This window comes from Acanthisitta chloris, unplaced genomic scaffold (assembly GCF_000695815.1).
Source record: "Acanthisitta chloris isolate BGI_N310 unplaced genomic scaffold, ASM69581v1 scaffold14050, whole genome shotgun sequence".
Lineage (NCBI taxonomy): Eukaryota > Metazoa > Chordata > Aves > Passeriformes > Acanthisittidae > Acanthisitta > Acanthisitta chloris.
In genome coordinates, this window is record NW_008650012.1 from 2,702 (window position 1) to 15,628 (window position 12,927).

Consider the following 12,927-nt stretch of genomic DNA (forward strand, 5'->3'; position numbering starts at 1 on the left):
CCGAGGAATTCCTTAGTCAAAACCAATATTCTTTGTCTTTGGCTCTCTTACTTCTGAGAGATTTCTCATATTTCTAAGAAGGCCCAAATAGTAACTTTGACGTTGGCTAATTCAGGAACATGGGCCAAACATGTCAGTAAACTGCACACAGCACACTGTGAGGTGTGCCACAGCTTAATCTATTTATTTATTTTTGACATGCAAGTACATGCCTATATGTCCAAACAGAAAACCACTGGAGAAAATAAGCATCACCAGTATAAGCACTACCTGTGTCCTTCATACATACCCAGTTTAAATGTAAAACTAAAAAAAAAACAGAAAAAAACCACATTAAAGAGACACTTACAGTAGCATTTTATGCATTTAAAAAAAAAAAAAAGGAAAAAAAAAAAGAAAAAAACCCAGCTAGAAAATTTGGTGTTTCTTACCACAACAGTGTGAGATTTTTACAACAAGCTTTTGTAAGAACTTTCTCATCGGAAAAATTTTTCTGTTAGTAGCACTCATTCTCCCATACTTACTTCATTGATAGCATTGGAGCTATTCCAAATATTCTTTATTACTTAAGGTAAACAAAGGTGTCAGAAGAGGGTTCACAGATAAAATCATATGAAACAAACAAAAAAATCATGAAGGCTTAAGTAGAGATAGATAAGGACTCAGAGTGGAAAATAAAAATGTTCCAATGGGAACTTTTCTAGTGTATGATGACATAAAGACTTTGACTGTTCTGAAGATTATTTCAAGTCAGATTGAGTGTGGCTACCGATTCTAATCCCACAGCCCTACATAGAAGATGGTTTAACTTTCCCTCTGCAATCCACTTTTTTGCAACCAAATATTAGGTCTCCAAAACTTATGAAAGAGCATCTATTTTAATAGGTAAAAAAGTGTCTTAGACTCTGATACACTATCAATTTTCATTTATAATTTGCATGAATATGAAAGTTATATTTATGATGTATTAATATTATTAACTGTGTTGAGTTTTAGTGGCAGGGTTTTTTTAATACTTTCTTAGCAAACAGATAAATATGTAACACAGACAAAAATGTAACACATACCTCGAAACTGACAGGTATATTGCGCTTCAAAGCAATTTCAAACACTACACTGATCTCAGACTTGTTCGCATCTTTATCTTCTTCTGATTCTTTTCCTGTTTCTCCATTCTGAAAATGATGAATACATAATCATATTAAAATTCTTAAAAGATTTTAAAAATATGTAATACGTTTCTTTCCTGATTTCTCAGACTTTTGAATTCTCCTGTCAGGCTGTAAACTGGCATTTGTACAACCATCTCAGCACCCTGTTATTAGACACCTGCTGACTGTGAAGCCATATATAATGCACTTATGCTTCATAATAAAGGAAGACGTGCATTAATACATAAATTAGTTATAGATAGCAAAGTAACATCTATGGATTTCAGTTTTATTAATGGCATGGATAACAATCATCTGAATATGCATTTCTTGTGTCAAACATGAGGATCAAACAGACCCTTTGACCTGTTTCTCAGTGTCTCTGTGGGTACCCCTTGTAAGCAAGGAAGAAATCTGTACTTCTTGGATAGTACAGAAGACTGCACTTCTCTCAGAAGAAATTCAGTGAATCACCCCCACACTTCGACTGGGTCACCAGGTTACAGGTGTCCTCAGCAGGTCCAGCTGGTTAACGGCCCCACCATCAACTTCCCTCTGGGAGTTATGACCAGTGTGAAAAGGTAGTGACAGAGAACAGCTTGCTCAACACGGAACATTATTTATTTATCCATAGGAACATAACAAACAGAGAGGCTAAGAGATAAAACAACAAAAGGCACATGCAAACATTTTCCTAAAATTCAGCTTTGCTTTACACTTTAGGAAAATCTTATTTTTCTCAGACAGCCACCAGCATGGGGATCACTCAAGAGTTATCAGCCTTTGCAACCACTACCTTTTGGTGTTTGTCCCCCAGGACACATGTCCTTAGTGCTCAGAGGTTTCCCTTTTAGCTACTTTCAAACTGCAATGCTTCAAACTGGAATCTCTCAACAACCATGTAACCTTGGCCAGGCTCCTAATTTTTTATTAGCGGAGGTAAACATCAAAGACACTTGGGCTGAATTAGGTGGATTCCTGCAGAGCTCCCATCTTACATAACAAAGTCTGATCTAAATCTTCAGCCACCAGCACAGCTACAAAATGCAGATACCGCAGTTACAAAACCGCATTTAAAAAGCATTGGGTTCTTCACGTTAAAATGAAATGTATCAATCTTTTATCTACCATTTGTTATCTCTTAATATATTAATCCTTTAGATAATGCAGGACCAAAAATCCAGCACTCAGCTACACTATGCAGACCTGGAGCACTTTTTGTCTCATTAAATGATTGCAAAATTTTGAGTCTGAAAAAAAGCCATTTACATCTCTGACATTGATCTGGAGTTAAAAACAAACCAAAACAATATTATTAAGTTTATAGAACCCGCTGAAAAAAAAAAGGTAAAGTGCAAAGCAATAACAAGGGCAGTTAGAACCAAATAATGTAGGACCTCTAGCTCATTTCATATAATGAAATGTAAAGCACCACCAAAATCAAGAATGTAGGCCATTATTTACAGGACAAGCAAAGCATTGATTAGGTTCACTGAGAACAAACAACAAAGTTAAAAGGACAATATTTAGAAGTAAAATCTATTTTAGGGATATAAAGAGTATCAAACATAAAGGGTGGGGCACAACTATTCTGTAAATAACCTTTAGTGAGAACATTACTCAGTATTGTATTCAATTAAGTTTGTGCTTTATAAATAACACTGGCAATCTAGAAAGCTGACCAAAAAAAAGCCACAAGGATGAATTACTGATTAGAAAAAATGCCTTCACACTAAGACACTATGGAAACAATCAGTCCTATAAAAACATTTGAAATTACTTAAGCATAATCTGTAAATGTATAAGGGGGAGAGATTTTTGATATCTCTTTATAACATTTAGCAAAGATAAGAAAATAGCAGTTAGATAAAAATTAAGCTAAGTGAATTCTAGAAGAAACACCTCACAAATTATCTTTGAAATGGGGAATAATCTAACACTGGCATAATTTACATAAAATAATATAATGCTCACTGGACTGCAGCAAGCCCTCAAGTAAAGAATGTTTAGTTTTTCTAGCTATACTCTAGCTTAATCAGATATGTATAGTCTAAACTAGAAGTTATGGTTTAAAATTTCATAATTAATACAAGCACATCTGGTCCAGAAAATCCCTGATTGTCCCTTCCGCCCTTACAATTTAACTCCTTGCATATTTTTCCACCACAGTAGAGAACCTAAGTGTGAGTTGAGAAAAGGGAGGATGAAGACTTTCAGGCTTAGACCTTAGTACAAAGCAATAAAGTTTCAAGCCTTAGTTATGTGACTTCCCCAAGGAAGATAAAATATGTTCTGGAGTGACTCAGGCGCTTTGGATTTAAATTTGATCCTCATTCCACAAATGACACTTTAATTGTAAGGCCTTTCTTAGCCTCACATCTATGAGACAGCAGAGCTGCTTTGGCAGACACACAACAGCTCTTTTGTAAAAGCAGGTTCACATTCACCTGCAACCCTGCCCTGTTGGCTGATGGCTCCTTGTTTCTGCTCACCTTACACATTTGTGCAATGAAGTACTAAGATAGCAATACTCCTCTTCAATGGCTTAATACAGATAAGATTTTATCCTTAACTAAGTTTTTTTTTAAAAAAGGAAAAAAGATACCTCAAAATGAAAGAGTATATAGAGGACAGCATTAAGCAAACACAGTTATGAAGGCCAAAAGATAAACCTATGTATTTACTGTGCTATATTCCATGGATCCTATTTCAGTCAAATTCACCGAGTTCCTAGTGGGATTACTGGATGGGTACCAGCAGGTCTATCCTTGCTCGCCACTCTGCTTTCCCTGGGAGCAGAGTCACGGTGATTGGGGAACAAAGAAGCTCAATTTCCTTGAGGCCAGCCAGACTCTGATGTGTACTGGCTCTGACCCATGCATGATATCTGAGGAATGATGAATCAATAATCTTCCACAGATGACCCAAGCTGGTTGGTTTTGCTGAAGGAAGTAGAGTTTTACTGACCCTGACCCTGTGCCATGGCAAGGGCACATCCCACCACTGTGTAGCAGTCCTGTGTGCACTTCACATGATCAGCAGCAGGCAGGAGCCTGAACCTTGGCACCATGCAGCCCTTGAACTCTATTTCAACCAGCCTCCAGTTCTCTGGAGAGCTACACTTATCTCCACCTGATACAACTCTTTGCAGTCCCTCCATCAGGACCTAGGCAGAGCTTACCTCCAGCTTTCTCCAGTCACCTACAACTTTAACCCATGATATGACAGAGATGTTTCTTCATGACTAATCTGCAATCAGCTTCCCTTACCCTCTGCATAACCAAGCCAGAGAGGTTTTCCTGACTGAGGACTCGATTTAGTCTCATACCAACAGACATCTGCTATTAAGGTCCTACAGTATCCCAAGTGGTCTTCAACTGCTGTACCAGAAAATCACAGCATTCCCAGAGGTCCTGCAAGCACTTGGCTTCTTTGACTGGGAAATGTTGTATTTGTCCTTTCAATTTACAAAGATTATTCTGAGATTAATTTTTCTGTTAAATACTTTTAAAATATGATACAGTATTTTATTTTTTTAAGCAGCAATATATACCACTTACAAATGTAGCAGTGAGAAAACCAGTTATTTAAAAGGTACTAAGTGGCTGAAAGCCTAAAACCAGGTGATAAAGAAATGACAGTAACAAGCTGTTAGTATTACTTCTCTAATTGCTGAGGCTAATATAAAAAAACCACTAAAAATTAAACACTGAAAAACTGGCAATTAAATTATTCGATTTGATATCTTAACATGCATATTAGGAACAGTTTTCTGAAACACAAACCTGAGGTAATTTTTCTGGAATAGGCTCATTTTGGAGAGCTTGAAGGGCCTTCATTGCAGCATTATGTCTAGCAGCTTGACGAGTCTTTCCTTCACCAAAAAACTCACTGTTGCCAACAGTTAATTGGACATAGAAAATTTTAGGCACTGGGCAGTGATACCTGGAAAGAATTCATGAAAAGAAAACAACAATACAAGTTAGGAATTTTAGCAATCCTTTTTATGTAATACAGAGAAGTAGTTGGGGATAAAACATCTTTTCTCACAGAATAAGATCCAGCACTCAAATGCATGGACTGTTCCTCAGCAAGGCAGCTGGAAACTCTGACAGCAGCTCCTATGTGCAAACCAGCTCTTCATCTACACTTGCAGGGCTCTGCAATGAGCTCTACTATACATCAGCTCAACAGCTCAGCTCTGCTCTCTTCTTGGTTTGAGTCTTGGGAAGGTGAAACATTAGGAGAACCGAAAACTCCAGTGGAAGCCACGCCTGGGAGACAACTCCTGTCCCACAGACAAGTGGCACAGAGTAAGGATTGTGCAGTCGCTCATATGAAACCTGTCAGAATAGCTCAGCTCTTGGGGACTATAAAAGTAAGATGGCAGAGAATATATCTAGCAGAAATGGGTCCTCACTTGACAAATAACTTGTCCATATTTTATGGCAATGTAAAAAAGCCTAGGATTCCAAAAGCATGGCCAAAAGCGAGGTTCATTGCAACAAAACTAGATTCACTCAAAGTACTAGATTCATTCAAATGCAGTACAACCTTTTCCTTATTCCTCTAAAAGGACCCTTTTTTAAATGTGCTCTCTTCACCTGTTGACATGAATGAAGACTTTCTGACTTTACATTAATAATTGTAACCAATTCGTTTCAACTGTAAAACAAAATCCAAAGCTTACCAGAGAGCAGCACACTTCAAACCCAAACAAGTGTGAATAAGCACTCCAGTCTCAGTGCCCCTGAACTTGTGCCTAATTCTAAAAATACATTTATATGGAAAGAGCAAAACCATAACACTGGCTCCAACAAGCCTCTGGCTATAGGGCCTTGGAGGAGTGAGCTAAGTTGCCTTTATGACATGCAAAAAATGGGTATTTGCTTTCTTGTTTACAGTTTAACACACTTTTAGGGAATTATTAAGGCCTGGAAATGCTTTTGCTTATATAACATTTTCATAAAATTATAGAATAACTCAGGTTGGAAAGGCTCCTGGAGGTTATCTGGTCCAACACAGTACCCAGAGCACAGTCGAGCTCTGAAGTTACACTGTCTTGTTCAGGCATTGTCCAGGGTATTGTGGATGTCTCCAAGGATGAAGATTCCACATCATCTCTGGATGACCCATTCTAATGTTTGACCACTGTTTCTGGAAGACCATTACAAAGGTCCTACATACATAATGGAATTAAACACTCTGGTGCCATTCATTAACTAAGCAGCTGTCAAACCAAAGAAACAGTTCAAGAATGTTAACTTCTGCTCCACTCCACTGTGCCCTCTTTGCTTCTGCAATACAGCATTCACCTTCTGCCTCCCTCTGCTTCTAAAAGGTCTAAACACAATCTCAAGACACTATCAATGTGACAAAATCTACACTAAAAAATTACAGTGGCTTCACATTGAGATCACCTCAAAAAGAATGGCAGTTTTTTAAGTCAAAGGCAGAATTTCACCCTTTTCCTTCACTTCAAGAGTGAGTTTCCCTGAAATGCTTCCTGTATCAATATTTTCTTTCAGTTTATTAGCTTCATTTGGTTTTCAGCATTGTTTTAGAGAATATTAAAAATAAATTTAGGGAATATGCAGGCAATAGATGTAAATAATACATTGGAAGAATTTAAATCTAAGAATCATGAACAGGCCTCTGACACCAAACATAGGTCAAACTATACTTCCTTGGTCACAAAGCCTGTTAAGAGTTTAGTCAGAAGGTCATGTTCATCCATGCAGGCTTTCTGCTGCTTTTACTTGACTACCTGTGTGTTGAGATGGACAGTTAATTTTTTCTCAAGCTCGGAGGAGGTGAAACCTGACAAGCTCCCCTGGACTTCTCCTCTCTTCAGAACTGTCTCCTCTAGGATTCTTCCAAGTAGGTCTCTGAAGAGACCCAAGCCTGCTACCTCAAACTCCAGTTTGTGACCTGTGATATTTGCCTTGTTCTCTCAAGATCCTACTACCATCTCATGATCGCTGCACTGACTCCAACCTCCACATCTCTGACCAGTTCTTTGTTTAAAACTGTGAGCTCCAGTAGGGATGCCCATCCTCACAGATTCCTCAATTACCTATGCCAGAAAGTTGTAACTGATACATTCCAGAAACCTCCTGGATTGTTTGTGCCATGCTGTGATGTTGCTCCAGCATATACTGGGGGTGGTTAAAGTCCTCCATGAGGAACAGAGCTGTGGTCATGAACCTTCTTCAGTTATCTGAAAAAGACCTCATCTACTTCTTGATCATTCAGTCTGTAGGAGACACCCACTGCAGTATTACCTGCACTGCTATGCCTATAAACTATCAGCTGTTTTGTCACTCACCCCCAGGCAAAGCTCCATGCATTCCCAACTGATCTCTCAAATAAAGGACAATGAAGTCCTTGCAATCCTGGTCTGTCCTTCCTAAAAATTCTGTATGCATCCATGGCAGCACCCCATTTGTGTTAGCTATACCACCATGCCTCTGTGATTCCAGTGATGTTACAGCCCTGCCGCAGTTCCTCCTGCTCATTCTCTGTGCTAAGTGTGTTAGTGTACTGGCACTTCAGACAGGAACCCAAGTGTACTGATATTCCAGAAAGGGTATAAGGATTTCCCCTATCATGCTGTCTTGTAGGCTATTCATTACTTGTGTGCATACACTTAGAGTGGGATCCCTTCAGCTCTGTTTAGTTGGTCTTAGGGTCTCTCTTGTCAACATCTTGTCTTTGCCTACTAACTCGGTCCATCACCTCCTAGCTTGGTTATAAGTCAACTCCATTCTCCATCACCTTAAAGCTCTCTTGACCAGATTGGCCAGCCTGTTGACAAAGATGCTTGCCCCACTTGGTCAGGTGGAGCCTGTCTCTTCCAAGCATTGATCCTCAAAGAGGGTGCCACAATTGTAAAAATTATCTTTGTAGCCATGCTTGTTATGCTCCATGTGTCCCCTTACAGTATCACTGGTGCCCACAATGAAGAGCAGTGGTGGGTAATAATCTGAGGAACACATAACTCTTGGCAGTCTATCCACAATATCCCAATCCCTCAGTGAGAAGCAAACCTCCCTGCACAGCAGGTCAGATTCACAGATGGTAGTCTCCATCCCCTGCAGTAGGAAGTTGCTCACTATTATCACTTGATGCTTGCTTCTGGGGCTGCTGTAGGCCTCTAATTTGGCTGGATTGGATGCTTTGGGAGCTCCCAGGCTCTCATGTTATGCTGTGGCACTGAAATTGTAGCTGCAGACCTGCAGGTGGAGCAGAAGTCTTCCTCCCAGTGCCAAAAATTACAAGCTTCCAGCCTTTACCATCACAGGACTCCCAATTTTCCAGCCCAATTACCACTGACTCTCCCTGCTCCTCCTTTTCTGTGTCTGGGGTTTCAGGATCTTGTACCTGACAGGGTCTCAGAGAAGATCTTATTCATCTCTTACTCATCAGATCTAGTGATGCCTGCACAGTTTACTGACATCTTCCTGCATCTTCTTTCCTTGGTAATACGGATTCTTGCAGACAAGACCATTATCTCTATTCTAGCTGGAGCTCTGGAGCTAGCTATGACTCCAGGTTTCTGATGTACCAGGGAGAGCTGCTCCAGACGGTGCTAGGAACTGTGCCATGTGGTGCATCACAAGCACTGCTGAGCACACATACACTGCCCTCAGCAGAGTTTCTGACTCCCTTCTTCATGAACTGCTGTGCAAACTGCTGCATCTGCTCTCTCTCTCTGGGAGCAGTGCTCCAGGCTCTGCACTTAAACGTGCTTCTCCCCAGCACCTGCTGAGAGGGTGCTTGACCCACTCTAATCAGGAGACAACTGGAAGGCAAGCTCAATGCAGCTTTTGACCAGTAGTAGCTGACAGAGCTTACTGGTAGCTGTTAGAGCTTGCTAGAAGCCACAGCCTGCTGTAGCTACGCTTTCCCTGCAGCAACAGCCACTCTTGAGTTCCCACCATCCCAGAAGTTCTCAGAAGATGTAGAACTCTAGCCTGGAAATGGCTGCATCTGTTGTCTGCAGCTTAGCACAGGACAAGCTGTGTCATGCAAAAGCAGTAGGAACCTGGATCACATGTCCCACCTTATTACTTCACAATCCTCTTTAAATAAAAAGAATGTGGTGGTGCTGCTAGCAACTACATAGATTTAGGGAAAATACAATACCCATCAGAAGTTTATGTCTCCTGTTGAGTTACTAGATCTACCTTTCCCTCCACTGCATGCAGAAGAGGAGAGCACATGAACTTAATCTACTTTATAAACTCAGATCCCACAACAGGCCTTCTCTTTTTCCCTCCCCCATCCCCACCTTTTCTGTTAAAGAGTGTTTAGGGAGCTATTTATGTGATAATATGGAAAAATGATATTCAGCCTGTGGCTCTAGAGCCTCATGCAGCTCTTTGGCATTGGCAGAATGATTAGGCTTTTACATGGTTTTGATTAAACTTTTCTTGCTCTGCTTGGCCTCAAGCAGAGTTAACAGAGCGCTGATAATATGAGCATTGCCAGGAAAGTGCAAAGGAGCACCTGAAATCCTCAGAAAATGGACTAAATCTGTGAGGATATTTATTGGCTTCTTTACAAGAAGAAGCATGTCAAATAGAAACGACATCCTCCTCTTTTCCATGGTGAGGACAGATAGGCTTATTAACAAAAACCTCAACAGTAATAATATTCCAGTCTGAAAGGGGAGTGGGACAATTAAACTGAGTTTTAATAATGAATGATTCTGCCTCCTGAAGACATACACTCATGTAAGGAACAAGCCCATGCAAAGGTATAATATATCTGCCACTGATCATTAACAAACCTTCCCAATATATTACATATAAGCTACTGAAAAGGGCTGAAAACATTAACAATCTTCAGAATATTTATTCAGAATTTGCTGATTACTATGCAATAACATATCAACACAATGTTTTCAATCACAAGAACACCTACATGTCAGTCCTATGTTCCTCAGTCCTCTCTCTGTTCAGCCACACAACTGAAACAATCAGGATTTCCCACATCACATATGGACTCATTAGGTTTCTAAAGGTTTTAAAATTACCTACATTTTAAAATTATGCATGTCCCTGCGTTCTGCATGGCACCTACAAAGGCCAGGATTTTCCTGGGAGAAAATTCTTATATAAAAGAGATACTCAGGTGATACTGGCACACCACTTAGAAAATAAGTTGACAGACACAGCCAAAATGACAGAAGATTGTAAGACCAGAAGACAACAAAAGGACATGCAAAATGATACATTCAATTGAAAGAAAACAAAGTGTGATAATGGATACTACACAATCAGTCATATAACAAGATCATTTTCGTCTGGCTCTTCTGGACATTTAAGATTCTTAAGAAGATCCCTCAAATAAGAGGTCTGGAAAGCAGGTTCTCTTTATTCCCTCTTAAGTTTCACAGCATCAGAAATCTACTTTTTAGCTAATGCCACTGGTATCACTTTAGAATAGTCAACCTGAAAAAGGATATTTGCTCTATGACTGTGACCTTGAATGCCAAGTTTCAGCAATGAGCAAATATTTACAGCTAGTTATAAACCCCTAAAAACAGGGGTTCATAACAGAAATGCTGACAGACCTTAACTAAGCTGGTGTAAGCGGGCGCCACTATAATTAAATAAATCACCAAGGTCTGTTGACAATTAGAAAACTCATTTTGGTTTGCCACAGAGACAAACAAAAATTCTGTTCATTATAATTTTACTGGAATATGATGTCATAACATGTAAGCATACTGAAACAATCTGCTGCTTTTCTAGCCAAAATATTAATTGCATACTAAGGAGCCCTTGGGGCCTCTTCCTTTTTGGCCATCAAATCCACACACACAAAGACAAGTAAAGCATTAGTACATACATTATGTGTTCATACTGCATTTCCTGCATTTCTCTGGATTCAATGTTTCTGATATTGTTACTTTATTCTTAGAAGGGGAAAAAAAACAAGTGCAAGCTCTAACTCACAGAAACCAGGAAGTTTATTTAGACTTAGCTTCATGTTAAAAACTCAGTGAGGTTTTCTTTACATTCTAATGGTCAACATATTCTTCAATGATGTAAAAAAAAGCCCAAATAAACCGAATTACTTTCCCACTGCACAAGTGTTAGAGGAAGTACTACCCTAGTACCATTTCATAATGCAAAGTGAAGAGGAACTGGGACCATTTTGGCCACGACGCAGGCCACTAAAACATGAGATACAACACGGGATGGGAAAGTCATTCTTCAGATGCCAACTTCATGCTGGAAGGGTCATTCTCTGCACTTTTTCTCTCTGGCTCCATATGAACTCAATCAAACTGGCAGCCCTGCTGGCACTGTTTAATCAGGAAAATGCTGTGAGCTTTGTCAGTGGAGGGATAGAGAGCCACAGACTGTGCAGAGAAGTAGGAAACAGCATTTGCTGTGAACAACTTTTTCTCTGTAACATTTGAAATTTCTCTAGGGGAGCAAGTTGCTTAGTGCAGCTGTTCCCTGGCTATGGCCTATTTTTCTAAGCAGTCCATTAGCCACGTGCATTTCTTGCAGATGTGAGTACTATGTTTTGAAGACGAAAATATCCAGTATAGTCACTTTTGTCTTCACACAGTGCACTTTCTGGTTCTTTCAGCAGGTCCACAGCAATACCTGGGAACAAAGAGACTCTCTTTTCCAAGTATTTCTTTTGAGAACTACAGTCCATTATTCCCAAATTGTGTCTGCTACAGGCTAGGCTGCCTGATCAAGGGGAATCCACTGATGAAACCTTAATCCAGCTCCCAGAGGGATCACACATGCAGGCTGTTGTCCTGCTGGGGCACTTCAACCACCCTGACATCTGCTGGAAAAGTAGCATAGTGACCTGTAGGCAATCCAGAACACTCCTGGAATGTGTGGAGGATAAATTCTTGAGCCAGGTAATAGACAGCCCTACCAGAGGGGACATGTTACTGGATCTGTTGGTCACCAACACAAGTGAGCTGATCGGGGACATCGATATTGGAGGCAGCCTGGGCTGCAGTGATCAGGTATTAGTGGAGTTCACAGTCCTGAGAGATATACATCAGGTAAGGAGTAAAGTTAGGCCCCTGAACTTAAGGAAAGCAAACTTCCATCTCTTCAAGGAGATGGTCAGTGGGATCCCCTGGGAAATCAGGAACAAGCAAATGTAACAGAGCTGGCAGACTTTTAAGGAAGACTGCCATAGAGCACAAGAGCTAGAGATGCCCAGTACCGAGAAACCAGGCAAGGAAGACAAGAGACCAGCATGGCTGAGTAGGGAAGTGCTGGTCAAACTAAGAGGAAATAAGCAAATGACAGGCAGTGAAAACAAAGGCAGGTGACCTCAGAAGAGTAAAAAGTTGGGCTATGTAGGGATGGGGTGAGGAAGGCCAAGGCAAAGCTGGAACTGGACCTGTCAAGGGATGCAAAGAATAACAAGAAGGGCTTCTACAGGTATGTTAACCAGAAAAGGGAAGGTCAAAGAAGGTGTACCAACCCTAATAAACAACACTGAAAAACTGGTAATAATGGATGAGGAGAAGACTAAGGTACTCAACAACTTTTTTGCCTCAGTCTTCAATGGCAACCTCTCTTCCCACACCTCCCAAATGGATGGACAGCAAAATGGGGACTGGGCGTGAAAAGTCCCTCACATCAGGTTCATGAGCACATGATGAACCTGAATGTTCATAAGTCTATGAGACCTGAGGAGATGCAGCCCAGAGATTTAGTTGCCAAGCCACTCTCCATGATATTTGAAATGTCATGGCAGTCAGGTAAAGTTCCAGGTGACG

At 40.4% G+C, this 12,927-nt stretch overlaps 1 protein-coding gene across 1 annotated transcript in view; it reads right to left on the minus strand.

Moving 5' to 3' along the window:
• Window positions 1-1,067: 1,067 nt before the first annotated feature.
• Window positions 1,068-12,927, minus strand: part of LOC103809867 (double-stranded RNA-binding protein Staufen homolog 2-like) — a gene marked incomplete at its 3' end in the record, with an annotated part of 37,964 nt that continues 26,104 nt past the window's right edge. The window contains exons 5-6 of the mRNA XM_009082772.1: window positions 4,937-5,096; window positions 1,068-1,175 (exon numbers count right to left, since the gene is read on the minus strand). Of these exons, the coding sequence (XP_009081020.1) occupies window positions 1,068-1,175; window positions 4,937-5,096 (268 nt within the window). The remainder of the gene's footprint in view (window positions 1,176-4,936; window positions 5,097-12,927) is intronic.